Source organism: Hypanus sabinus, chromosome 12 (assembly GCF_030144855.1).
Source record: "Hypanus sabinus isolate sHypSab1 chromosome 12, sHypSab1.hap1, whole genome shotgun sequence".
NCBI lineage: Eukaryota > Metazoa > Chordata > Chondrichthyes > Myliobatiformes > Dasyatidae > Hypanus > Hypanus sabinus.
Window position 1 is genome coordinate 88,124,242 of NC_082717.1, and position 27,709 is coordinate 88,151,950.

The 27,709-nt window shown below is 43.7% G+C and overlaps 1 protein-coding gene across 3 annotated transcripts in view; it reads right to left on the bottom strand.

The window, feature by feature from the left end:
* Positions 1-27,709, bottom strand: part of abhd12 (abhydrolase domain containing 12, lysophospholipase) — a 210,108-nt gene that overhangs the window by 108,388 nt on the left and 74,011 nt on the right. For all 3 annotated transcript variants that reach the window (XM_059986406.1, XM_059986404.1, XM_059986405.1), the window contains one exon: positions 1,096-1,225. In XM_059986406.1, coding sequence (XP_059842389.1) covers positions 1,096-1,225 — 130 coding nt within the window. The remainder of the gene's footprint in view (positions 1-1,095; positions 1,226-27,709) is intronic.

The following is a 27,709-nucleotide window of genomic DNA, read 5'->3' on the forward strand; positions in this document are numbered from 1 at the left end:
TACTTCCCTTTCCCCCACCTTCTTAATCTGGATTCTCCTTGCCCGATTTACTTTCCAGTCATGATGAAGGGTCTCAGCCCAAAGTGTCAACTGCTTATTTCTCTTCATAATTGCTGCCTGACCTGCTGAGTTCCTCCAGCATTGTGTGTGTGTTTCTCTGGATTTCCAGCATCTATAGAATCTCTTGTGTTTAAATACCATTAGTTTCATTATGGTAATTAAGTACAGTAGAGTCCAGTTAATTGGGATTCATTGGGTTCAGTACGCTTTGGCCAATTAAGAAGCTGTTTCAATTAGATAAAATTTCATGGGAATAGTTAACACATATAAAAAAGACAAACTACTAATCAAATTAATAACAAATTATGCATTTGAATGAAATACAGAACAAACTGGAACACTATGAATACTGCAACAGTACTATAAAACTGTGGTTCCTAATAGCTATCAGCTGAGGAATTCATCCAGTGTAAGCTACCATGTTCTTTTGATTGACTGTAAATTAACTAAGATATCTGGTGCTGATAATGGACAGCCTTCTTACAATGTTTTTGACAATTGCATCCTCCAAATCTTCATTTTCATTGTAACATTCAAGATGATTGTCAATAACTTCAAATTCTTTGTAGTTCCCAACTTGCTAAAGTAGTGAAATAGTTTAATTTTCACTACCAGCTATTTCTGACCGGCAAACCTGAATGCTTGAAATCATAGTGAGCAAAATCTTGCCAAATATTAGTGACAAAGATCACTGCTTTTTGAACACAAACACACTCAACTGACACAATTTTAAAAATGCTCACTCTAAGCACAGTGCAGTGTTTAACAACCACATAAATGCACATGATTGACGCAAGTTAGAAATTTTGGCAACAGTCTCCTGTCCCAATTAAGCAGCATAGTGTCTCCAATAAATGAAGTGAATTTCTCAAATAGTTCTTTAAGAGTTGTCCCAAATAAGTAGTTGCCCCAATTAACCAGAATCCACTGTACTTCCAATAATAGTGCACAACAAAACAATGGAAGAAATCAACCACCAGTTACTAAATAAAAATTATTTACTTAAAGCCAGCTCACAAACAAGTAGTTACTTACCCTGTGCCTAGTGAGTGGCCCCAGATGTAAACAGAACTCTTACCACTCCTCGCTTTCAACCAATTGTAGGTGTAGATTGCATCTGTGGTCATTCCACTCTCAGAGGGAGTTCCTTCGGAGTCTCCCCATCCTGAAAACAAATTACAAATCAAAATTAGGGAGCGCTTTCACACACCTTCAGTATCTGATTTAAAGTTGATTTTGAAACATAACACATTTAATTTTAAAATGGAAAGCAGCCTGATAACTTCAAGAAACTCAAGATTAAGTTGTTTTCCAAGTTGCAATTTTGTTCCCATTTGTTCAAACTGCCACTAATGTACAACATTCTGCAATAATACAAGAAACTATGTTATCAAAAAGCAGTGCAATTTAGAAGGCATAAAGCAGTATGCACACCACCAAGTGGGAATTAAAGTATACTCAAAATAAATCCAAAACTACATTGCATGAGAACATAAGAAAATGGATGGGCCAAGTGTTCCCTCGAGCCTACTCTGATGATCTTTTAACAACTCCGTATTCTATCTCTCAATTGCTTACAAACTGTAAAATCTACCAATCTCTGCTGTTAAATATACCCAGGAATGGAGTAGCAAATATAGTCTTATAGTTCACAAAGTCTCAGTGAGGAGATTGCTCCTCAGCTCAGATGTAAATGGTTGATTTGACTCTTTAGTGCAAGACTGTGTCCTCAATATACGTGGACACAGGTGACCCTCTCATCAACTGATTTAAACTGTAAAAAGTGAATATTCAAGAACCACCAAGACACCAGATAATTTTCCATAGCATTGAAAATCACTCACTTCTGCCTCCTCTTATGTTAATACATCAGCCCCAAACTTAGGGGCTGTCATCTGTTTAACAATCTCTTGCTTGACTCTCTTTTGAACACTCATTTACACTACACACTGTTTTTCCGCTTTACAACGGGCCTGTTTCATCTTTAAAAATATTTACTTATCCAAAAACTGCATTCAAAAACCATGATAAAGGAGTAATCAGTCCTCCAATTCATAAGAAATAAATGTGGGGATTGGCTTTTCAGTCCTGCATGTCTGTTAGGTAATTCAATAACATTAGGGCCAATCTTCAGCGTCACTTTCCTACTTTAACCTGATACATCTTATTCTCTAATAGACTTACCTTCAATACTGCAGACAATGAACCTCTTAATACCCTCAGGTAGAGAATTCCAAAGATTCACCAGCGTCTGCAGAGAAGAAATTTCTTCTGGTTTTTCTCGTGTCTTCATTTCCACACCATGACCCCAAATTCAGACATCCCAACCAGAGAAATACCAACTTTACATTTATCCTGTCAAGCCCATAAGAATTTGGCACTTTTCAGTAAGGCAGTCTTTCATTCTTCCAACCTCAATATGATATAGGCTCCATCTATTTAATTACTATAAATTCAACATCCAGAAATCAATCTGGCAAGGCTTCATTGCATTCCCTGTATTGAAAGAATATCCTCCCTATTTGAAGTGAACAGAACAATTTATGATATTCCAGATGTGCTTTCCTTAGGGACTTGTACAATTGGAGTAAAACATCTCAACTCTTGCTTTTAATTTCTCTTACAATAAAGGCCAATATACCATTTCCCTTGCTAAATCTGCATGTTAACTTTCAACAATTTAAGTACAAAGTTATACAGGCCTTCCAAAAACCAGCACCATTCAAAATCCCATCATTTAAAATCTAACTTCCTATTTTACTATCCAAATGGATGACCTCACATCTTTCTAAATTATCTTCTCATTATATTACCAAACACTCTGCTATTCAATTAATCTGTCTATATCCTCCCGAAACCTTTTCAATCCAGGAAAGTGTGAAGTGATTCACTTTGGAAGGTCAAACTTGATGGCAGAGTAGAGGGTCATTGGCAGGATTCTTAGTGGTGTGGAGAAATAGAGGGATCTTGCGTTCACATCCATTAATCCCTCAAAGTTGGAGTGCAAGTTGATAGGGTAGTTAATATTACAGGTGTAACACACTGTAAGATTTCACTGCTAATGTAATGGCTTCTATGTAATGCCCCACTGTTAAGGTAATGGGTTTCTCTATAGAAGCAATGTTTGGGTAATGACTAGAGATAACAGGACTTTGGAATGCAGGGGCTATCCAATGGGAGAAATGTTCTTCTTTCTTGTGTGTCTAGGATTTTCATGGTCTTTCATCGGGGAATGGAGGGAGTTGGAACACCATTGGACAAAGCGGACTGAGGAGCAAGGGTCCGAGTGCCAGCTACGCTTGGAGGTCGACAGGAACAAATGAACGAACAATAAGCGCCAACGATGCACAATAGACTTTTTCCTTAAAATGGGCCCTTTTACTTTTTATTTTCTTTATAAATCTTAATCTAGATAGAGGGTCAGTTAAGTTCAATCATTTAATTGCCTATGCTGTACTGTCTGATACTTTGCGGTGCAGATTTGTAACTGGGCAGCACATCACACAGCATCCACAAAAATGAGATTTCTTAGTTTGGCAGGGCCAGAAGTTGTTTTCCCATAAACGAACATGTGCTGGCTGAGCCTGAGGGTTACAAAGGTATTAATCCTCAACAATAAATGATAAGTTAGGCACAGATATAATGTGTATTTTTTGACAAATATCTTTATTGCTTCCGTTAACAAACACGTGAATTTACAAACCTAAATATCAGACACTAGGTCTCAATGAGCCCCCACCAAACAGTCAAAGAATAGAAAAATACCCAGGAAATCTAGCCAGCACTGGCCAAGCGTTCCTATTGATTCTGATGTGGGGTCACACACCTTTGCAATAGTTGGTCTCCACACAGTTGTCGCTGCCCGTGCTTTTGAAATCTCTATTCCTATCCTTTTCTTTATTAGATTAATCTATCATCTTTCAACTCAGGCTCAGGCTCATCTGACTAACCTGTGTCAGCCTCTCATAGGATCTGGCCCAAGACAAGCAATATCACTTTACAACTCTTCCTCCAAACTTGTGCCTCTGGTAACTTCTTTTGCTCTTTCCAGGTCATTTGAGTTTAGGCTGTTCTTTCTACAAGCCTGCCAATTTTACATAACCAAATGAACAGTTTCTTATCTGGAAATTGTCTCCTGTTCAGCATATCACCAACAGGAGATTCATTGTGTCCATGTTCAGTTGCTCTGAATAAGCTATCCCTCACCAAGAACCAGCTCACCAAACAGTTCACAAAAGCTGGCTGCAAGAACACTCTCACAAAATAGCAACCCCCATTCCTGCAACCACATGACAAGAACAAAGACATCTACTTTGTCTGTTCCCATTGCCCTTGCCTCATTTATGTTCACTGATCTGCAGATTTTAGTTCTTTCTGTCCAGCATTAATATAGTGTCACACACACAATGCTGGAGGAACTCAGCAGGCTAGGCAGAAGTATGGAAAAGAGTACAGTCAACATTTCGGACCAAGACCTTTCATCAGGACTGAAGAAAAAGAAAGATGAGGAGTCAGAGTAAGAAGGTGGCAGGAGGGGAGGAAGAAATACAAGGTGATAGATGAAACTTGAAGTGGAGGTTAGGAGTGAAATAAAGAGCTGGAAAGTTGATTGTTGAAATAGATAAAGGGCTGGAGAATGGGGGAATCTGATTGAATTCAATTACCCCAGCTCTTTAAATTCACCACCCGTCAAATCATCATAAAGTTATGCCTCCTTTGTATTCCTTCTGGGAGGAAGATGCTGGCTGTCCACTCTCTCAATAATACAAGGGAGGCATAACTTTACAATGTTTTGAGGAAAATATGGGGAGGGATGTTAGAGGTAGTTTTGTTTAATCCAGGGATTAGTAAGTGCTTAGAACACACTGCTGGGGTGGTAGGAGAAGCAGATACATTGGGGACATTTAAAGAGACCCTGTAGCAGTGTGCTACACGCAGCGCTAAAATTACGACACGGAGTCGGTAACTGCAGTCGAAGGAAAAAACTTTATTCGAAAACTTCAGCCTCACTTTTAAGCCTCTGTCAACCGGCCCCCCATGGCGCAGAGGCTCCAAAGCTCTGTGCTCGCAAACCCCCGTAGGCTATCTAATTGTGAGTCGGTTCGGATACGCCAGGAAATGGGTCGCCACATAACCCCCCCCCAGAACCGGTGATACACCCCCCAATGTCCACAGTCTGGGCCAGAACCTGCTTGGGAGGTCGGCCTCTGCGCCAAGGCGCCGGAAACTCGACCGGTTGCGCCAGGTCCACATGGGCCAGTTTGAGGCGGTCCACCGTGAAAACCTCCTCTTTCCCCCCATCGTCCAGCACAAACGTGGACCCGTTGTTCCGGAGCACCATAAACGGCCCCTCGTATGGCCGCTGCAGCGGCGGCCGATACCCGCCCCTTCGTACAAACTTACAGTTCTGCAGGTCTTTGGGTACGCAGGTCGAGTTCCGCCCGTGCTGTGAAGTGGGTATGGGGGCCAGGTTACCGAGCTTCTCGCGTAGTCTGCCCAGGACTGCTGCGGGTTCTTCCTCTTGCCCCCTTGGGGCTGGTAGGAACTCCCCGGGGACGACCAGGGGCGCGCCGTATACCAACTCGGCCGACGAGGCGTGCAGGTCGTCCTTGGGCGCTGTGCGGATGCCGAGTAGGACCCAGGGAAGCTCGTCCGCCCAGTTGGCTCCTCGTAGGCGGGCCATGAGGGCCGACTTCAGGTGACGGTGGAAACGCTCCACTAGCCCATTCGACTGTGGGTGGTAGGCAGTTGTGTGGTGCAGCTGAGTCCCCAAAAGGCTGGCCATAGCTGACCACAGGCTGGAGGTGAACTGGGCGCTTCTGTCGGAGGTAATGTGGGCTGGTACACCAAAGCGAGATATCCAGGTGGCGATCAGGGCTCGGGCGCAAGATTCGGAGGTGGTGTCGGTGAGCGGGACCGCCTCTGGCCATCTTGTGAACCGGTCCACGATAGTCAGGAGGTAACGCGCTCCGCGCGACACTGGCAGGGGGCCCACGATATCCACATGAATGTGGTCGAAACGCCGGTGGGCGGGATGGAACTGCTGCGGTGGGGCTTTGGTGCGCCGCTGCACCTTGGCCGTCTGGCAGTGCATGCACGTTTTGGCCCATTCACTGACCTGTTTGCGGAGTCCGTGCCAAACGAACCTGCTGGAAACCATCCGGACAGTTGTCCGGATGGAGGGATGCGCCAAGTTATGAATGGAGTCGAAAACGCGGCGCCGCCATGCTGTCGGGACGACTGGACGGGGCTGGCCGGTGGCGACGTCACAGAGTAGGGTCCTCTCACCTGGGCCCACTGGGAGGTCCTGGAGCTGCAAACCGGAGACTGCGGTTCTGTAACTCGGAATCTCCTCATCCGCCTGCTGCGCCTCTGCCAGTGCCTCAAAGTCTACCCCTTGGGAAAGGGCATGAACGGTAGGGCGAGACGTGCCGGACATCCGTCGTGTACTCAGAGATGTAGGACAAGTGGCGTTGCTGGCGGGACGACCAGGGGTCGGACGCTTTCGTAAACGCAAAGGTAAGCGGTTTGTGGTCCGTGAACGCGGTGAAGGGCCGACCTTCTAGGAAGTACCTGAAATGCCGGATTGCCAGCTAGAGCGCCAACAGTTCCCGGTCGAAAGCACTGTACTTAAGCTCGGGTGGTCGCAGGTGTTTGCTGAAAAACGCCAGGGGTTGCCAGCGACCTGCGATGAGTTGCTCCAGCACCCCACCGACTGCCGTGTTTGATGCGTCCACTGTGAGGGCGGTAGGGGCGTCCATTCTGGGATGTACTAGCATTGCGGCATCCGCCAAAGCTTCCTTCGTTTGAACGAAAGCGGCGGCGGACTCCTCGTCCCAGGTAATGTCCTTGCTCGGACCCGACATCAGGGCGAACAGGGGGCGCATGATCCGGGCAGCTGAAGGGAGGAAGCGGTGGTAGAAATTGACCATACCTACGAATTCCTGAAGGCCTTTGATCGTGGTGGGTCGGGGGAAGTGGCGGACCGCATCTACCTTAGCGGGCAGAGGGGTTGCCCCGTCTTTAGTAATCCTGTGGCCCAGGAAGTCAATGGTATCGAGTCCGAACTGGCATTTGGCGGGGTTGATTGTAAGACCGTACTCACTCAGTCGGGCGCAGAGTTGACGGAGGTGGGACAGATGCTCCTGACGACTGCCGCTGGCTATGAGGATGTCATCCAAATAGATGAACGCGAAGTCCAGGTCCCGTCCCACCGCGTCCATTAACCGCTGGAACGTCTGTGCGGCATTCTTCAGGCCGAACGGCATGCGGAGGAACTCGAAAAGGCCGAAAGGGGTGATGAGTGCCGTTTTGGGGACGTCGTCAGGATGCATCGGGATTTGATGGTACCCTCGGACGAGATCTACCTTGGAGAAGATCCGTGCGCCGTGCAGGTTTGCTGCAAAGTCCTGAATGTGCGGCACAGGGTAGCGGTCCGGTGTGGTAGCCTCGTTCAGCCTGCGGTAGTCGCCGCACGGTCTCCAGCCCCCCGTCGCTTTGGGCACCATGTGCAGGGGGGAGGCCCATGGGCTGTCGGACCGCCGGATGATCCCCAATTCCTCCATCCTCTGGAACTCCTCCTTCGCCAGTCGGAGCTTGTCCGGGGGAAGCCGCCGAGCACGGGCGTGGAGGGGTGGTCCCTGGGTCGGGATGTGGTGCTGTACGCCGTGCCTGGGCATGGCCGCTGTGAACTGCGGTGCCAGAACCGATGGGAACTCCTCCAGGACCCTGGTGAAGTCGTTGTCGGACAGCGTGATGGAGCCGAGGTGAGGGGCTGGCAACTGGGCTGCACCCAGGGAGAACGTCTGAAAGGTCTCGGCGTGTACCAGTCTCTTCCTGGGCAGGTCGACCAGTAGGCTGTGAGCCCGCAAAAAATCCGCACCCAGAAGCGGTTGGGCTACGGCGGCCAGTGTGAAGTCCCACGTGAACTGGCTGGAGCCGAACTGTAGCTGCACCTGACGGGTGCCATAGGTCCTTACGGTGCTGCCGTTCACGGCCCTCAGGGGGGGACCCGGTGCCCTGCTGCGGGTGTTGTAACTCGTCGGAGGTAAAACGCTGATCTCAGCCCCAGTATCGACCAAAACCCGGCGTCCCGACCTGCTATCCCACACATACAGGAGGCTATCCCGATGGCCAGCCGCCGTAGCCATCAGCGGCGGCTGGCCCTGGCGTTTCCTGGGAACTTGCAGGGTGGGCAACAACGGCAGGCTTCTGTGCCCCACCGCTGGTGGTAGAAGCACCAGTGTTCATTGGGCCGGGGGTTGGCGGGCTCAGCGGCCGGGCCTGGACTGGTTTGCTGCCGGGAGCGTGGCTGGGAGATCTGTGCGATGGACGCCCCGCTCACCTTTTTGGCGTTCCACAGCAAGTCCGCCCGGGCTGCCACCTTCCGGGGGTCACTGAAATCCGCGTCGGACAGCAGCAGGCGTATGTCCTCAGGCAGCTGCCCCAGGAATGCCTGCTCAAACATGAGGCATGTGTGTCCGTCGGCCAGAGACAACATCTCATTCATTAAAGCCGATGGAGGTCTGTCGCCCAAGCCGTCCAGGTGCAGTAAACGGGCAGCCCGCTCACGCCGTGAGAGTCCGAAAGTCCTGAGGAGCAGAGCTTTGAATTCCGTGTACTTGCCGTCTGCTGGGGGCGACTGTACGAACTCCGTGACCTGGGCCGCTGTGTCCTGGTCGAGGGAGCTCGCCACGTAGTAGTAGCGGGTGTCTTCTGAGGTGATCTGGCGAACGTGGAATTGGGCTTCGGCTTGCTGGAACCATAGGTCCGGGCACTGTGTCCAGAAACCCGGCAGTTTCAATGAAACCGCATGAACAGAGGCGGCGTCGGTCATTTCTGGTCCAAAAATCGTTTGGACCGTCGGGGTCACCAATTGTAGCGGTGTGCTACACGCAGCGCTAAAATTACGACACGGAGTCGGTAACTGCAGTCGAAGGAAAAAACTTTATTCGAAAACTTCAGCCTCACTTTTAAGCCTCTGTCAACCGGCCCCCCATGGCGCAGAGGCTCCAAAGCTCTGTGCTCGCAAACCCCCGTAGGCTATCTAATTGTGAGTCGGTTCGGATACGCCAGGAAATGGGTCGCCACAACCCTTAGATTGACACATAGATGAAAAGAAACAGAATTTCAAATGGAAGTCTCATGTCAGGATACCAAGGGCTTTCATCTATGCTTATAAAACAAGCCTGAAATGTCGCATCCAAAACCCAACTGCTCAACATAGGGTGACTCAGCACATTTCCACTAACTGCACCCATTGACCCATTGATAAATCCTTTAAAATTAGGCTGAGCTTTTAATTTAGCTTTTAGGTACATTTTTACTATATATCAATTACAGCAGATTACTATTATATATAGTTTGTACAATTAATTAAAACTGGATAATTCACAGGTGGGACAGTACACTGATTAAAAAAATCATTGTGATTACCCATTCTCAGATATATTCATAACTAGTTATACCTTTTAAGTGCATTATGGAATATTCCCTAACATGCAGTTCTTAAAAAAAATGATTTCTAAACCTGAAAGGTGGATGTTGAGGCTTTGGTTAGGTTGCAAAAGAGGTTTAAAAGGGTGCTGCCTGGAATAGAGAACATGTGCTATCATAAGACAAAGGAGCAGAAGTCAGCCATTTGGCCCATCAAGTCTGCTCTGCCATTTCATCATGAGCTGATCCAATCTCCCCTTTCGTCCCATTCCCCCACCTTCTCACCATAACCTTTGATGCCCTGACTGCTCAGATACCTATCAATCTCTGCCTTAAATACAACCAATGACAAGGGTTCCACTGCCGCCTATGGCAACAAATTCCATAGATTCACCACCCTCTGGCTAAAAAAAATTTTTTGCATCTCTGTTCTGAATGGGCACCCTCCAATCCTCAAGTCATTTCCTCTTGTACTAGACTCCCCCACCATGGGAAACAACTTTGCCACATCCACTCTGTCCATGCCTTTCAACATTCAAAATGTTTCTATGAGGTCCCCCCTCATTCTTCTAAACTCCAAGGAGTACAGTCCAAGAGCGGTCAGACGTTCCTCATATAATAACCCTCTCATTCCCGGAATCATTCCAGTGAATCTTCTCTGAAACCTCTCCAATGTCAGCACATCCTTTCTTAAATAAGGAGCCCAAAACTGCACACAGTATTCCAAGTGAGGTCTTACCAGTGCCTTATAGAGCCTCAACATCACATCCCTGTTACTATACCCTATTCCTCTAGAAATGAATGTCAACATTGCATTCACCTTCTTCACCACCAACTCAACCTGGAGGTTAACCTTAAGGGTATCCTGCACGAGAGCTCCCAAGTCCCGTTGCATCTCAGAACTTTGAATTCTCTCCCCATTTAAATAATAGTCTGCCCGTTTATTTCTTCTACCAAAGTACGTGACTGTACACTTTTCGACATTGTAATTCATTTGCCACTTCTTTGCCCATTCCCCCAATCTATCCAAGTCTTTCTGCAGACTCTCTGTTTCCTCAGCACTACCAGCCCCTCCACCTATCTTTGTATCATCAGCAAACTTAGCCACAAAGCCATCTATTCCATAATCCAAATCGTTGATATACAACTGTTACGAATGTGCCGCAACTCTGAGGGGCTGAAGGGTACAAAGTCCTTTTTGAGAATCGCAAGATCGCTATTAATTCAGGTTTGGGACTCAGGAAATGAGAGAGAGACACACAGAATCCACAAGGTTTGGAATGTGTCCTGGACTCAGCGAAAACGGAACCATTGATAACGGCTATTGTCTCTTGGAGACAGAATTGTGTATTGAGTACTGTACTATTCATTGAAGTCCCTCAGGGGACGACCAGAGTGGGCTGGTTGAGGGATTGCATCATCCCAACCTGATTCTGAGACCCCGTGAGTAAGGATAAAAGAGGGTCTGGGGAACAACCCTTTCAGACGCACCAGGAGAAATGCTGGAAATCCAGTGACAACGTTTTATCGCGAACGCCGGTGAGGGCTCGTGTGCGTCCTCCCTTGCCAGGGTGGCAGGCTCATCACGGAAGAATGGCTTAGCTAAAGAAGAGGCCACAAGTGAATGGCCACACCAATGAGACTCCGACGGATCGAAATCATAAAAGGAAAGCCAGCAAGTTTTTCTCCCAAAACTCTCTCTCTCTCGCCAACCATTGCAAACCCAGCGGTCCCCAAAGGCTGCAGCCTGCATGAACTGAGTGAACTTTATATTTCCATCGGACAATACATTATCCCCTAGACAACGATAGAGCTTATTTCTTATTGATTATTATTATACCCGCTCTTTTAGATTTAGTATTGACGATGTATATTATCTGTATATTTGCATTGATATTATTTTTGTGTATTTTTACTAATAAATGCTGTTAAAAATCATATCATCAGACTTCAACGGACCTCTCGATCTTTGTTGGTAAGTGACCCAATTACGGGGTTCGTAACACAACGTAAAAAGAAGTGGTCCCAACACAGACCTGTGTGGGACACCACTGGTAACTGGCAGCCAACCAGAATGGGATCCCTTTATTCACACTCTCTGTTTCCTGCCAATCAACCAAAACTCTCTCCACGTATGTAACTTTCCTGTAATTCCATGGGCTCTTGCCTTGTTTAACAGCCTCATGTGCAGCACCTTGTCAAAGGCCTTCTGAAAATCCAAATATACAACATCCACTGCATCTCCCTTGTCTAGCCTACTTGTAATTTCCTCAAAAAATTGCAATAGGTTTGTCAGGCAGGATTTTCCTTTAAGGAAACCATGCTGAGTTCTGCCTATCTTGTCATATGCCTCCAGGTACTCCCTAACCTCATCCTTGACAATTGACTCCAACAACTTCCCAAACACCGATGTCAAGCTAACAGGTCTATAATTTCCTTTTTGCTTCCTTGCCCCCTTCTTAAATAGCGGAGTGACATTTGTAATCTTCCAGTCCTCCGGAATCAGGCCAGAATCTATCAACTTTTGAAAGGTCATTGCTAATGCCTCTGCAATCTCCACTGCTACTTCCTTCAGAACATGAGGGTGCATTCCATCTGGTCCAGAAGATTTATCTACCCAAGAGATTGGACAAATCTGGGTTATTTTTTCTAGAGCTGTGAAGGCTGAGGAGAGATACAATCTAGGCTGAGAAGATCATGAGAGGCAACAGATGGAGTGGACAGACAGTATCTTTTCCCCAAGTTTGAAATTTCTTATGCCACAAGGCATGCAATTAAGGTGAGAGGGGGCAAGTTCAAGGAGACGTAAAAAGCAAGTTTTTTTTCCCCCCACAGAGAATGGTGGGCACCTGTAATGTGCTGACTGGGGTGGTGGAAAAGGCAGATACATTAGGGATTTTTAAGGAACATTCAGATAGACACATGAATATGAGGGAATTGAAAGGATAGGGTCATTGTATAGGCAAACTGATTAGTTTATTTGTTTACTAATCTAATTGATTTGGCACAACTTTGTCGGCCGAAGGGCCTGTTCCTGTGCTGTAATGTTCGATATTCTATGTACCCAGCTATACTGGGTTATTGAAAATGTTGTGGTCAATAATAGACCAAAAATGTCTGCATAGAAATTTAAGTAAAAGAAAAGATCAATTTTGTATACTAGTGCAATTTTAAGCACAATTTTTACCCTGAATATTGACTTCACATCAAGTACAAATGCTACAACTTGACCTCTTCTGATCCTTTTCACTATGTACATCAGCAACAACAAAAGACCTCAAATAAGTCACAGGATCAGAATTAGGCTGTTCCATCATGTCTGATTTATTATTCTTCCCAATCCCATTCCCTTGCCTTCTCCTCATAACCTTTGACAAACTGACTAGTCAAAGGCCTGTCAACCTTCACCTTGAATAGATATCTCTATTCTAAGTCGACATCCTTCTATACTGAGGCTGTGCCCTCTGGTCTAAGACTCTCCCACTACAGGAATCATTCTCACCACATTTATTCTATCAAGGCTTTTCAATGAGAACCCCCTCGTTCTTCTAAACCCTAGCAAGTACAGGCCCAGAGCCATCAAACACTCCTCATATGTTAACTCTTCCATTCGTAGGATCACTCTCATGTACTCCTCTGGACCCTATCCAATCCCAGCTAATTTTTTCTTCAAAGACCCAAAATTGCACAGAATAATCCAAATGTGGTAAGATCAATGCCTTATGAAGCCTCAGCATTACACCCTTGCATTTATACCCTAGTCCTCTCAAAATGAATACTAACACTGCATCTGTCTTCCTTACCACTGTCTCAACCTGCAAGTTAACCTTTAAGGAATCCTGCACGAGGATTCCAAAGACCCTTTGCAGCTCTGAGTTTCAATGGCTCAATGGTTCCATTTAATATCAGATAATGTATACAATATGATTTTTGGATTTTCTTCCCATTTAAAAAGTCCATGACTTTATTCTTTCTGCAAAAGTGCATGAGCCCAACCTGTTTAGGTCCTTCTACTGACCCTGGTCCCTCAACATTCCTTGCCCTTCTACCCATCCTCTTTTATATCATTAGATAGCTTACCTTCAGGTTTCATTGTTTCGCTCTTTATGGCTTTTTAGTAGCCTTCTGTTGGGTTTTTAAAAACTTCCAAATTCTCTAGCTTTCTAATAATCTTTCATGTATTATACAGTATCCCCTCTTTTTGCTTTTATGCTGTCTTTGACTTCCCCTACCCGCTACAGTTGCCTCAACCTCTCTTTAGAATACTTCTTCATCTTTGGGATGTCTTTCCAGTGCTTTCCAAATTTTGCTCAAAGGCCAGCCATTGCTCTTCTGCCAACATCCCCGCTAGCATCCCCTTCCAATCAACTTTGGCCATTCCTTTCTTATGACTCTGATTCCTTTAATCAACTGTAGAGGAATCTCAGAGTTATATACAGCATGCATACTTTCTTGAACTTTAAAAACTGATCTATCCATTTTTAGCTTCTCTTCAAACTGCAGGGCGAACTCTATCATAGAATTGAATTCTTCACCTTAAGATCCCTAATCAAATCTGGGTCATTACATAACACCCAATCCAGGATTGCCATTCCCCTAGTGGGCTCAACCACAAGCTGCTCTAAAAAGCCTCCTCATAGGCATTGTACAAATTCCTTCTCTTGGAATCCAGCACCAACCTGATTTTCCAAATCTACTGTACCTGCCTATTGTAATCCCAACAATTATCACAAAATTGCCCTTCTTACATGCCATTTCTATCTCCCATTGTAATTTGTAGCCCACATCCTATCTACTATTCGGGGGCCTGTAGATAACTCCCACCAGGGTATTTTTACCCTTGCAGTTTCTTAACTCTGCCCACAAGAATTCTACATCTTCTGATCCTATGTAGCAGCTTTCTAAGGTTTTTATTTCATTTTACCAGCACAGGCATCCCACCCCCTCTGCCTACCTGACTGTTCTTTTGATACAAGGTGTATCCTTGGATGTTAAGCTCCTAACTATGATCTTCTTTCAGCCACGACTCAGAGATGCCCACAACATCATACCTGCCAATCTCTAAATGCGCTATAAGATCACCTACCTTATTCAGTATACAGCGCATAATTTTGATTTTGGCCCACTATTACACTTCAACCCATTCCACTGACTGCAATTTGCTTTAACAACTGCATGTCCTTCCTCACAGACTCACAAGACACTTCATCTAGCTGCCACATACTTACCTTTATCACTCCACTTCTCAAACCCCTGCCAAATTAGTTGAAACTCTCCCCAACAACTCTAGCAAACCTGCCTGCAAGGATATTAGTTCCCCTCAGGTTCAGGTGTCACCCATTCTTTTTGCACAGGTCACATCTTCTCCAGACGAGATCTCAATGATCCACAAACTGGAAAACCTGCTCCCTGCTCGAATTCCTCAGCCATAATCTGCCAAATTATCCTATTTGTTATCTCATTGGCACATGGTACGGGCAGCAATCCAGAGATTACTACCCTAAAATACACACAAAATGCTGAAGGAACTCAGCTGTCTGGCCTGCTGAGTTCCTCCAACATCTTGTGGGTGTTGCTTGGATTTCCAGCATCTGCAGATTTTCTCTTGTTTGTGATTGGATTACTACCCTGGAGGTCCTGCTTTTCAGCTTTCTACTTAATTCCCCTATATTCTCTCTTCAGGACCTCCTCCCTCTTCCTACATGTCATTGGTGCCAATATGTACCAAAATTTCCAGCTGTTTACTCTTCTTTAGAATGCCATGGACCCGATCTGAGACATCCCTGACCCAGGCACCTGGAAGGCAACATACAATCTGGGTGTTACTTTCACTTCCATAGAAAGCTGCTTTCTGCTCCTCTACTAATCGGATCCCCTATCACTACTGCACTGCTCTTCTCTCCCCTTCCCTTCTGAGCCACAGAGCCAGACTCAGCGCCAGCAATCTAGTCGCAGCGGTTTTCCCAGTAAGTCATTTCCCCTCCCCCCTCCACAGTATCCAAAGCAGTATAATAATTGAGGGGAACAGACAGAACTGCACTGGCTGTCTATTCCATTTCCCTCTCCTAACAGTCATCCAGTTAGCTGTGTCCTTCAACTTAAGAGTGACTACCTCCCTGTAGCTCCTATCTATCCCCTCATTTTCTTATACGAGCCATAGGTCATCGAACTGTAGATCTAGTTCCTAAGGAGCTGCAGCTCGTTGCACTTCATGCAGATGTGGTTATCAGGGAGACTGGAGGTCCCCAGAACCTATCCACCCCCACTTTAAATATACTCAATCACTTGGCTTCCACTATCATCTATGGCAATGAATTCTACAGATTCACAACCTCTGACTAAAATGTCTCCTCACCTGTTCTAAAAGGATGTCCTATTCTGAGGCTATGTTGTTTGGTCGTAGACTCATCCAGTATCGTGTTATGATCCCAGCCCCCTCCTTTGTGAGAATCGCAAGAGCATCCGTTTGGGGGGGGGGGGGGGTGTCAGTAGACCCAGGAAGTGAGAGAGAGAGAAACGTGCCAAATTGCACGTCCCACCTGGGATACAGAATAAGATGCCAGCGACTATTGTCTCATGGAGACCACGTGAAAAGCCCTCGGGCAAGGTGGGCTGGTTGAGAGAGAGATTGCATCATCCCAACCTGATCGACACCTGCGATCCCGTGAGGAAGTATAAAGGAGAGTCTCAGGGGGACAGCCCCTTAGACGCACCCAGAAGACACGAGAGAGTGATCCCGCAGCAGCGGGAAGCCATTCTGAAGGAAGCCACGTGTGTTAGATTCCGGGATTGGAATTTGTGGCTGGAATCACAGAAAACCGCTTTTAACTAACATTGGGGAGAGGGAACCAACGCTCCCCCGATTTCACGGAAGATTCATCAAGACTTGGCAAGTTCTTTCTCTTCTCCCCCCAATCTCTCTCTCTCGGTCGCCCCACGCAAAACCCAGCGATTTTCAAAGGGCTGAGGCCTGCAGACTTTCAGAGTGACTTTTATATTTCCAACGGACAATCTATTAACCCCAGACACCAGCAGAGCTCACTTCTTAATGATGATTATTACTATACCCGCGCTTTAGATTGAATGTTGACGATGTGCACTATCTGAATGTATGTATTAACCCTACTTTTGTGTCCCTTTATAAATAAAAACGTTTGAAAATAGTGACACCAGACTTCAACAGACCTCTCTATCTTTGCTGGTAAGTTATCCAGTTACGGCATACATAACAACAACCTCTGACTAAAATGTCTCCTCACCTGTTCTAAAAGGATGTCTTATTCTGAGGCTATGTTGTTTGGTCGTAGACTCATCCAGTATCGGACCAATCCTCTCCATGTCCATTATTTAAACTTTTCAAAATGTGGCAGGTTTCAATGAGATCCCCTTTCCCTCATTTTTCTAAACTCCAATGATACAGGCCCAAAGACAAAGTTCCTCAAAAGTTAACCATTTCATTCCCAGGATCATTCTCATAAACCATCTCTGGACCCTCTCCAAGGCCAACACATCTGTTTTTTTAGATATGGAGCCCAAAACTGCTCACAATACTCCAAATGTTGTCCCACCAATGCTCTATAGGGTCTCAGCATTACATCCTTTATTTTATGTTCCAGTTCTCTTGAAATGAATGCTAGTCTTCCAAACTACTCTCAGAAACTCCAGCTTTTCCTGCTCTGCCACCAACACTGCTAGCCATCAGATTCTGATCACTCGTCTCCTCAGGGTTCCTTTACCTTAAACTCCCTAATTAAATCTAGCTCATTACATAATACACAATTCAGAACTGCCTTTTCCCCAGTGGGCTTGATCACAAACTGCTCTGAAATGCCATCTCACAGGCATTCAACAATTGCTTCTCTTATGATCCAATACCAACCCGATTTTCACAATCTACCTGCATATTGAAATCCCCAAATGACTATCATAACATTGTCCTTTTTACACGCCTTTTCTATCTCCCATTGTAATTAGTACTCCACATCCTCGCTACTATTCAGACTTGTATATAACTCTCGTCGTGGTCTGTTATCCTTGTGGTTTTTCATTTCTACCATGAGGATTCTACAACTTCTGATTCCATGTCACTTCTTTCTAAGGATTTGACTTCCTTTTTTTAAACCAACAAAGTCACCCCACCCCTTCTGCCTACCTGCCTGTCCTTTCGATACGATGTGTATCCTTGGATGTTAAGCTCCCAGATGTGATCCTCTTTCAACCACGATTCTGTGATGCTCACAATGTCATGTCTGTCAACTTCTAACTGCATGTTATCAGACATGGGTGTAGAAAGAGTAGAGCAGTTGGTTAAGCGCGCAGCCATGAGCTGCAACTGCATAGACCGTCAGCAAGCTCGAGATATTATTTCCGATCTGCACTGACTAGGGTCTTTAAAATAAGGAAGTCAAACATCCAGTTGCAAAGCAAAGTACTGAGACCCAGGTTTTGAAACTTGGTGATTAGTATTGAGTGGATGGTGGTGTCGAATGCTGAGCTCTAAACAGAGGTTTACTTGTCTTTTTACTGATTGGGAAGGTTTGTTACTACTGCATAGGTGGGTTTAAACAAGAGTTGCAGTGGGATGGGAACCAGAGTGCCAGAACAGATAGTGGAGTGGTTGTAGAGACATATGTCCTTAAGACCTCAGACAAAGCTTGTCAGACAAAGGGAATCAAAAGCTTGAGCATGATGGGATTAATGTTCTGAGCTGCATATATTTCAATGCAAGAAGTATTGCAGGAAAGGCAGATGAGCTCAGGGTATGGATCTACACACGAAGTTATGATATTGTAGCCATTAATGAGACTTGGTTGCCAGAGGGGCAGGACTGGCAGCTCAGTATTCCAGGGTTCTGTTGATTTAGATGTGATAGAGGTGAACGGATTGAAGGGGGAGGGGTAGTATTACTAGTCAGGGAAAATATCACAGCAACACTCAATCCAAACAGACTGGAGAACTCATCTAGTGAGACTTTATGGGTGGAACTGAGGAATAAGAAAGGCATGACCACATTAATGAGGCTGTATTATAGATTACCCAACAGACCATGGGATCTAAAGGAACAAATTTGTTGAGAGATTGCAGACCGCTCAAGAAACACAAGACTGTGATAGCAAGTATTTTAACTTTCCACATATTCAAGTCAAGTCACTTTTATTGTTATTTCAAACATAACTGCTGGTACAGTACATAGTAAAAATGAGTCAACATTTTTCAGGAGCATAGTGTTACATGACCCAGTACAAAAACTAGACTGAACTATGTGAAAAAACAAAACAGAGAAAGCTACACGAGACTACAGACCTACACAGGACTACATAAAGTGCACAAAAACAGTGCAGGCATTACAATAAATAATAAACGGGACAATAGGGCAATGTGTCAGTCCAGGCTTCAGGTATTGAGGAGTCTGATAAGTTTGGGGGAAGAAACTGTTGCATAGTCTGGTCGTGAGAGCCTGAATGCTTCGGAGCCTTTTCCCAGACGGCAGGAGGGAGAAGAGATTGTATGAGGGGTGCATGGGGTCCTTCATAATGCTGTTTCCTTTGCGGATGCAGCGTATAGTGTAAATGCCCATGATGGCGGGAAGAGAGACCCCTATGATCTTCTCAGCTGACCTCACTATCCGCTGCAGGGTCTTGCGATCTGAGGTGGTGGTATTGACTGGGACTCCCATATTGTAAAGGGACTAGATGGATAGATTTTGGCAAATGTGTTCAGGAAAGTTTCCTTAATCAGTATGTAGAAGTCCCGATGGGAGTGTGCACAATGCTTAATCTGCTATTAGGGAATAAGACAGGACAGGTGACAGAAGTTTATGTAGGGGAAAATTTTACATCTAGTGATCATAATGGCATTCATTTCAAGATAATTAAGAAAAAGGATATATTGGGTACTTGGGTTGAGATTCTAAAAATTGGAGCAAGGCCAGTTTTGATGGTATCAGAATGGATCTGGCAAGTGTGTATTGGGACAGGTTGCTTTCTGACAAAAGTGTACTTGATAAGCTGGAGGCCTTCAAAATTGAACATTTTGAGAGTACAAAGCTTGTATGTGCCTGTCAGAATAAAACGTAAGGATAACAGGTTTAGTAAACCTTGGTTTTTGAGAGAGACCGAGGCCCTGGTTAAGAAAAAAATTTGGAAGTGCATAGCAGGTATAGGCGGGTAGGAACAAATGAGGTACTTGAGGAGTACAAGAAATGCAAAAGAACACTTAAGGGCTTCTAACAAATATGTTAAGAGCAGAAGGATTGCAAGGGACAAGATTGTTCCTCTGGAAGATCGATATGGCAATTTTAAATGGATTTTTACCTATATTTACTTGGAAGATGGTCAGTATCTATAGAAGTGAGGCAAAGCAGCAGTGAGGTCATGGATCCTATACAGATTACAGAGGAGATGTTTGCTGACTTGAGGTAAATTAGGGTGGATAAATCCCTAGGATCTGACAAAGTGTTCCCTTGGGCACAGTGGGAGGGAAGTGTAAAAAGGGACAGGATATATGAGCGTTTGGATAGACAGGGACTGATTAAGGATCATCAGCATGCTTTTCTGCAAGGTAGGTCATGTCTAACCAATCTTATAGATTTTTTTGAAGAAGTTACCAGGAATGTTGATGAAGGCAAAGCAGTGAATGATATCTACATGGACTTCAGCAAAGCATTTAACAAGGTTCTGCATGAGAGGTTGGTGAAGATTCAGTATCGACATTCAAGATGAGGTGATAAATTGGATTAGACATTGGCTTTGCGGGAGAAGCCAGAGAGTGGTAATAGATGGTCGTCATTCTGACTGGAGGCCTGTGACTAGTGTTATGCCGCAAGGATCGGTGCTGGGTCCGTTGCTGTTTGTCATCTATAACAATGATCTGGATGATAATGTGGTTAATTGGATCAGCACATTTGTGGATGACACCAAGATTGGGGGTGTAGTGGACAGCGAGGAAGACAATCAAAACTTGCAGTGGGATCTGGATCAGCTAGAAAAATAGGTTAAAAATGGCAGATACGATTTAATACAAACAAGTGTGAGGCTTTGCACTTTGGGAGGACCACACAGAGTAGGTCTTGCACAGTGAGGAGTGTATCAGAACAAAGGAATTTGGGGGTATATGTCCATAATTCATTGAAAGTAGCATCACAGGTAAATAGTGTCATAAAGAAAACATCTGGCACATTAGCCTATATTGTTCAAATTACTGAGTACAGGAGATGGGATGTTTTGTTGAAGTTGTATAAGATGTTAGTGAGGCCCAATTTGGATGATTGTGTGCATTTTTGGTCACCTACCTACAAGAATGACTTAAATAAGATTTAAAAAACAAATAAAATTTACAAGAATGTTGCCAGGACTGGAGGACCTTAGTTGTAAGGAAAGATTGAATCATTTAGAACTTTATTTCCTATAATGTAGAAGATTGAGGGGAGATTCGATAGAGATATACAAAATTATAAGGAGTTTAGAGAGGCTGGTGGCATAGTGGCATCAGCATCGGAATTTGGAGCGAAGGCTCCTGAGTTCGAATCCAGCCAGCTCCCTTGCACACTTTCCATCCGTGCTAGGTTGAGCGTCAAGCTAGCAACTCAGCCTCATAAAAACAAGAAAGCCTGCTATAAAAAATGCCATCACAACAGCGTCCCAATGGTTCCACTCAGAGTTAAGGGTTTTCTTCTTCTTCTTCTTCAAGAGGGTAAATGCAAGCAGGCTTTTTCCACTAAGGCTGGGTGGGACTACAACCAGAAGTCATGGGTTAAGAATGAAAGAGGAAAACTTTAAAGGGAACGAGGGGAAACTCCTTCAGCTAGAGGATTGAGAGACTGTGGAACAAGCTGCCAGTGCAATTTTGATTTCAACGTTTAAGAGAAGTCTGGATAGGTAGATGGATGGGAGGGGTAAGGAAGACTATGGTCTGGGTGCTGGTTGATGGGACTAGGCAGTATAAATGGTTTGGCATGGATTAGATGGGCTGAAGGGCCTGTTTCCTTGCTGTACTTTTCTATGACTCTTTTCTAACTCACACTACGCTTATAGTTTAATTCTGGCAAATAATAACCCATTCAAACGTACCTTTCCTAGTGAATGCTGATTCATCTCATCTTTAGATTAAATCAGCATTGCCGTCATGTACAAAAGGATCACACAAATTAGATATTAAAGTATGTAGTAGCTCATGGCAAAGTACCAGCACTCTGTCATCCTCAGTGCACTTATACTATTACAAAAGCACTTGGCCATTCACACTTCATCTGCTATCTCAAGGAAGTTATTCACATTTACCTTCCACAACACAAGGGTCAGAGAAAGGGCAACCATCAGCAAGAACATCTCTACTTGGGAAATGTAACATAACAATTTAATGAAATATTCAATGCACAAAATTAACCAAAATAAAATGAAAATTCTGATTGTAATAACTTTGCAAACTGGGCAAAAATCAACTGTAAGAGTTAAATGTGATTCCTCCTTGGCACATGCCAAAATAAAATGGAATGGTGGGGCACAGGAATAGAGGGAGCAGGCACGGGAATTGAGGGGTGGCATCTGAGGTTCACCTGTGGCATTGTACAGATCAGTTCATTAAGTTGATGGTAAGTATTATTTTGTTTTCTGAACAACTACTTCAGTAATCATTTGTCTTTCTTTCTGTATTGCATGTTTTAAATAACTGTAATAAAGTTATTTCTGGTAGCCTTCAACATGAGGGCAGTGCCTTCCTTTGTGAATTGACTTGTAAATGCCTTTAGCGGAATTAGAACAGAACAAATCTTAAAATAATTTCCATTACACTTGCAAGTTCTGGGCAAATTAACAAGAGCTGCACCAAATTTTTCCTCATTATTTTTTCATGTAGGTAGTAACTGATGCAAAGTTGTTCTCTATGATGGCAGTGCAGAATTGCACCAGCATGTTCTGAGGAAGATGGAATATTATCAACTGCCACAAGGAATACATTCTCTGCCACACCTTTTGTTAATGAAGCAGAAATGGTTTTCCCAAATGAGGTCCCACAAAATAATGATACCCAGGAACACAAATGTTGAAAAAGTACTAACTTTTGAGTTGTTGATCTGGGTGGAGAGGAAACACATTCCTCCCTTGGCATCAGTGAAGAGAACCTTCAAGACCGACCAGAATGGTTTGATGTGAATGATCTGGAGACTGAAGAATTAGTTAAGTTCAAATACAAGAAGTTTTCTGCATTGGAATCACTGTTGCTCTTCAAGAAAAAAAAAGGGCTGGCATGATAGTGTAGTGGTTAGTGCAATGCTTTACAGCACCAGTTGTAATATCGGGGTTCAATTCTCTCTGCCATCTATGAGGAGTTTGTCTATTCTCTCCATGACCACGTGGGTTTCCTCCCGTTTCCTCTCACATTCCAAAGACATGCATGCTAGGGTTAGTAAGATGTGGACATGCTATGTTAGTGTGGAAAGCATGGCAACACTTGCGGCTTGCCCAGCACAATCGCTACTGATTCGATTTGCTATAAACAACACAATTCACTGTATGTTTTGATGTACATGTGACAAATAAAGCTAAACTCTTTTTTTAAAAAAAAGACAGCTTTACAGACATCTGAAAGCAAGGACCCAGCTGAAAATCTGTGGTGGTTGGGAACAGCACAGGACGTTCAGCAACCTTCCAGCAGCAGTAAATTTCATGGATTCTACAGCACTGTCAGGGCCAATGAGAGCCTCAACACCCAAGGCCAAAAGACATAGGAGCAGAATTTGGTTATTCGGCCTATCAAGTCTGCCCACCATTTGCTCATGGCTGATTTGTTACCCTCTTAACCCCATCCTCCTGCCTCTTTGCTGTAATTTTTGATGCCCTTACTAATCAAGAACCCAGCAACCTCCGCTTTAAATATACACAGTGACTTGGCCTCCGCAAATGCCTGTGGCAATAAATTCCACAGATTCACCACTGGCTTGCTAAATAGATTCCTCATCTCTGTTCAAAAGTGACAACCTTCTATTCTGAGACTCTTTTTATATCTGAAAAAAAATTTACATTTATATTGACACACAGCTCAATTTTTCGCAGAAACGTCTTATACATAATTTAACGCTTAAAGTACATTAACTCTTGGTTTAGATGGGAGATATACACATTCAAGTATTTCCAAAATGCTCAATATCCCAGTGTCAGCTAAGAATGGGAGTGAATTCACTAGGGACAGAGAGCTTGCTGGAAGAAACATTTCAATCATGATCCCGTCCCTGACTGAAACATCCTTAATTCCATCCCACAGCAGCTTGGATATCACCCCTGCCTAATAAGAAAATGAAAATGCCACATGCCAATTTAAAAAAAAACAAGGATTTCAGGGCAGTAGATTCCCAATATAGTTCCAAAACTCATCAGCAAAAAGTCCACAATTTCACTGAAGGAAGGAATATAAAGATGTTATTAATCATCTCGAGAAAGGAAGCCAGTCTGGCTGTTTTAACCTCAGAGAGTCTTCCTGCTGTGGCCACAGTGAGAGTCAGCAGAGCCCTTCTCAACCACCTCCACTGAAGCTGAAGAGCTTCTCACTGCATCGCAATGTGGATTCTGTCCACCCAGACGGTTGGTTTTTCAACCTATGACATCTCCAAGGAAAATGCAGGGAGTTGCACCAGCCCAAACACATGGCTGACCTCACCTCCCTAAAGATGTTAGTGTCTTCATTTAAGAGAGACTGTGAAGAGGTTTCCGGTGATGTCATCGTCAAGAGTGGCAGCTTAAGTCACTAGCTCCTCCGGAAAAACGCGTATTAAGCCCTGTTAACCCATCAAATATAATTTTTTGAAAAATATTTGAACAGAAAAGAGGGGCAAGAATGGGGAAAAAGAATGGAAATTTAAAAAAAGCGACACTGCAGAGCCTGCGGCCGAGAGGAGTGCAGTGAGCAGCTCTCCTACCCAACCACATGCTAGCCAGGCGGGCGCTGGGCCTCGTTCAGGTGAAGCGGCGAATATGTTCGAAATCCTGAAAGAGATAAAGGAGTTCTGGAAAGAAATAGAGCAGCAGCTCCGTGATATTAAGTCAGAGCTCGCCAGCATCAATCAAAAATAGCTGTGGCAGAGACTCGAATTGAGAAGGTGGAAGATTGCGTTCAAAACGTGGAATGAATACTGAGTAAGACAATAAAAATATTACATCACCAAAAAGGTAAACTGCTTGACCTGGAGGGAAGATCATGGCGGAAAAATATCAAAATCTACAATGTTCCCAAAGGAGCAGAGGGCTTGTCTATGACGGAGTTTGTTGGAAAGTTACTGTGGGACGTGCTGGAGCTTCCCTTGGCTATGGAGCTGGAAGTCAAAAGAGCTCATCATGAGCTCGTTCCGAAACCTACCCAGGATAGAAAGCCACGCTCAATTATTATTAAATTCCTTCAGTACAGCACCAAGGCGGAGATTTTACGAAGGGCCTGGGGTAAGAAGAGTGTTTTTCGACGATAAATTAACATATTTCAACCAAGATTACCCCCCCCCCTGCAGTCCTGCAGAAACACAAAGAATACTCCGAAGTAAAGCAAGTACTAAAGCAAAAAAAGATTAGATTTTAAAACTCCTTACCCTGCTAAACAGAGTGTTTTATGACAACGGGACGCGGTTGCACCAGACAGTGGAAGAGTCAACTACAGACAAGAAGGCCAGAGGGTTTCCCGTCAGCCTGACCAAAACGAGGGAAAGCCTGGCTGAGGAATTATCCTGCTCCGCTTGGGAAATAGTGCGAGAATCAAGAAGGCAGGAGACGGGAGGAGGCCGAGAAAAATATATCAGGAGGAGACCGGGAGTTTCCCAAAGACAGTCCTCACCCCCTTCAGAAGAGCCATAAGGTTTGGCTAACTTTAAAAATGTTGAGAAGCTAAACGGAAGCAAAAGTACACAGTGATATACCTATTTCGAGAAATACTTATAATAATGTGGATTTTATATTACTTAGTTGTTATTCTTTATTTGCTCACTTACTCTTTTTTCCCCACCAAAATGAGTATATATGTGTGTGCATGCATGTGTACATGCACAGGAGTACACAGGGAAATCTTTTCTGTGTAATGGATTTGTTCACTGACTTTTATGAATACTGCAATGGGGGCCCTCAACTCACAAGTAAGAGGAGTTATCCCCCACAGTTAGACATATCCTCTAGCTCAACGCAGGGTCATCTACTAGAGAGCTCAGCCTTGGAATCACACGTTCGTTGCCATTTTTGTTATTATTTGCGTTTCTTGGTTCTTATTTTTTCAGGGAGTAGATCAATTAAGTTTTATTCTAATTTCAATGATACATTGACAGATAAATACAGATGGCTAAGGACAAGGTAAAATTCATTTCTTTTAATGTCAATGGGCTATTAAATCCAATCAAATGTAAGAGAATTTCATCCAAAATGAAAAACAAACAAGCCCATGTAGTACATTTACAGGAAACTCATTTAAATGATAATGAGCGTAAAAAAACTAAAGAGGATGGGCTTCACTAATCTGTTTTTCTCCTCATAGGAATCAGGACATAGGAGAGGAGTTGCTATTCTTATCTCAAGTAAGCTAATTTTTGAAAAAATATTCAAAATGGGTGATAAAAGAGGGCAGATATATTCTGGTAAGGGGGAATATAGACGGCAATTCAGTTACTCTATTGAATATATACGCACCCCCGGGAAGTGATATTGGTTTCTTTCAGAAAATTACTGATATTATGGTAATGAAAACAGAAGGTCTCCTGATATGTGGGGGAGACTTAAATTTACAATTACAACCAAACTTAGACTCTTCCAATAGAAAAACCTATAAAACAAAATCTTTACATAAGAAAGTTAGTACACTTTTTGAGAATGTTGGCTTAATGGATATATGGAAGGACCTTTCCCCGACAGAAGGGATTACAGTTATTATTCTGCTCCCCATTCTGTATATACAAGAATAGACTATTTCATAACATTTGGAAAAGACAAAGACAAAATAAACACCTGTGGGATTGGGACAATAGATGTGAGTGACCATGCACCTATATATTTATCTGTTGATTTTGACCTACAACTAAAGAATACTATTTGGAAACTAAATTCAAGTCTACTCAATGATCCATACTTTAAGGAACGAATTAAAAAAGAAATTGGTCTCTACTTAGAATTTAATGATAATGGAGAGGTTTCACCTCCCATTTTATGGGATACTCTGAAGGCGGTCTTAAGAGGGAAAATTATAGCGATATCGTCATATAAGAAAAAAAAGGAATAAAACAGGAATTACAAAATAGGCTGAAGGAACTAGAGAAAAAACAAATTGAATTTCGCACAGGATACATTAGGGGAAATTAAAAGAATTAGGAATGAAATAAATAATTTGGCTATGCAAGAAATCAGGAAAAACAATGTTTCTGAAACAGAGACATTATGAAAGTGGATCCAAATCTATGAAAATACTGGCGTGGAAACTGAAAAAAAAATAGCAGAAAATATAATTCATAGAATTAGGGACCCAAAAACGAAAATGATAAAAAATAAGCTAAGTGAAATTCAAAAAGCTTTTGAAGTGTTTTACAAAACACTATATTCCAAAGTTCCAAGGGGAAGCATAACCTAAATTAACACCTTCTTGAATTCTCTAGAGTTACCCACTTTAAGCGAAGAAGAAAATAGAAGGATGACTGCTGATATAACTGAAGTTGAATTAAAAGCTGCAATTAGTAGGCTTAAATTAAGCAAGTCACCAGGATCAGATGGGTATACAGCAGAGTGGTACAAAAAATTTAAAAATGAGTTAATTCCTGTTTTACTCCCCACACTGAACCGGGCTCTAAAAAAAGGCACAAATGCCACCCAGTTGGAAGGAAGCGATAATCTCAGCTATACCGAAAGAAGGCAAGGATAAAATGGAATGCAGGTCATTTGGACCAATATCCATTCTTAATGTAGATTATAGATTATTTACCTCCATCATGGCCAAATGATTAGAGAAGTTTCTACCCATACTTGATATGTAACGATCAGACAGGTTTTATACAACAACACCAGACACAAGACAATATACGAAGGACGCCTCACATTATGGATCATATACAAAAAAATAAAATCGAAGCAATAGTGATAAGCGTGGATGCTGAAAAAGCATTTGATTCGGTTAATTGGAATTTTCCTTACAGAGTTTTACATAGATTTGCTTTCCAAGACACAATTATTAAAACTATACAGACACTATATGACAGTCCTACTGCTAG